At 68.2% G+C, this 1,046-nt stretch overlaps 1 protein-coding gene across 1 annotated transcript in view; it reads left to right on the forward strand.

Moving 5' to 3' along the window:
• Positions 1–378: 378 nt before the first annotated feature.
• Positions 379–1,046, forward strand: part of DNAJC17 (DnaJ heat shock protein family (Hsp40) member C17) — a 26,627-nt gene continuing 25,959 nt past the window's right edge. Inside the window, exon 1 of the mRNA XM_035898528.1 lies at positions 379–394. Within this exon, the coding sequence (XP_035754421.1) occupies positions 379–394 (16 nt within the window). The remainder of the gene's footprint in view (positions 395–1,046) is intronic.

Consider the following 1,046-nt stretch of genomic DNA (forward strand, 5'->3'; position numbering starts at 1 on the left):
CTGACGAGGGCACAGAGAGGATTTGCCGGACGGAGATAGTGACAGGGCCCGGGCCACCGGTCCCGACCTGCTGCACCCCGACCCTTGGGCTGCTCTTGCCGGGAGGCCAGGAACCACTCTCCTGCCTTCCCGATTCCTGCCTGCACGTGTCGCAGAGGGCAGTCGCCGCCCTGCCCGGAGAGCGGGAGCACAGAGAGGCGCCCCTGCTGTCACCCGTCTGCCCCAGGACGGTCGCTGGCCGTCGTGGCAGCACAAGCACAGCCCCGAGGCAGAGCAGGCACCTCTTTGGGGCTTGGCTTCCTCAGCTTTGCGGCTTCCTGCAGGTTGCGTCTCCAGGGCAGGTCGTGAGCTTTGCATCTCTTTCGCTTGCCGCGCGAGATGGCGTCGGAGGAGGACATGGCACAACAGGGCGCCTCTTCCCCTGCGGCCAGCACCAGCCAGGTGCCCCAGGCCGCGCCGCCGGATGACTCCGGGGACCCAGTGTGCTCCATCTGCCTGGAGGCCATCAACAACGAAGCCTGCGTGAGCGGGTGCAGGCACCGTTTCTGTGTTCGCTGTGTACAGGAGTGGTCCCGCAGACGAGCCGTGTGCCCAAGCTGCGGGCGGACTCTTCAACACATCTTCCCCCAGCTGGGAACGCACAGGCAGGAGACGCACGACGTCAGCCCCCACCACCAGAGAGGGAGATCTCAACGCCAGGCCGCAGAGGGCAACATTCCCAGCACCAGCGCCGCAGCTCTTCCCAAAGAGACCGTGGTGGTGGCCACGCCAGGGCCCCGGAGAGGGGCCGAAGCCGGTCCCCAGGGTGGCACCACCATGGCCACCAACGGCCTCTGCACACCCAGGGCTACGACTCCTCCAGAAGCAGGAGGCGGCGGCAGAGCCAACCTCGGGACGCTGCTCGCGACGAGGGCCCAGCTCCAAGGCGCCAGTGGGACCTCCGGGCCTCCTCAGGGAGAAGTGAGAGCCGCAGGCGGGGAGGCCGTGATTCCTCCAGGGACTGGCATGCGACAAGGAGCCGATCCCGCCCCACGGCCACCCGCACC

This window comes from Egretta garzetta, unplaced genomic scaffold, assembly GCF_000687185.1.
Source record: "Egretta garzetta isolate BGI_Z169 unplaced genomic scaffold, ASM68718v1 scaffold687, whole genome shotgun sequence".
NCBI lineage: Eukaryota > Metazoa > Chordata > Aves > Pelecaniformes > Ardeidae > Egretta > Egretta garzetta.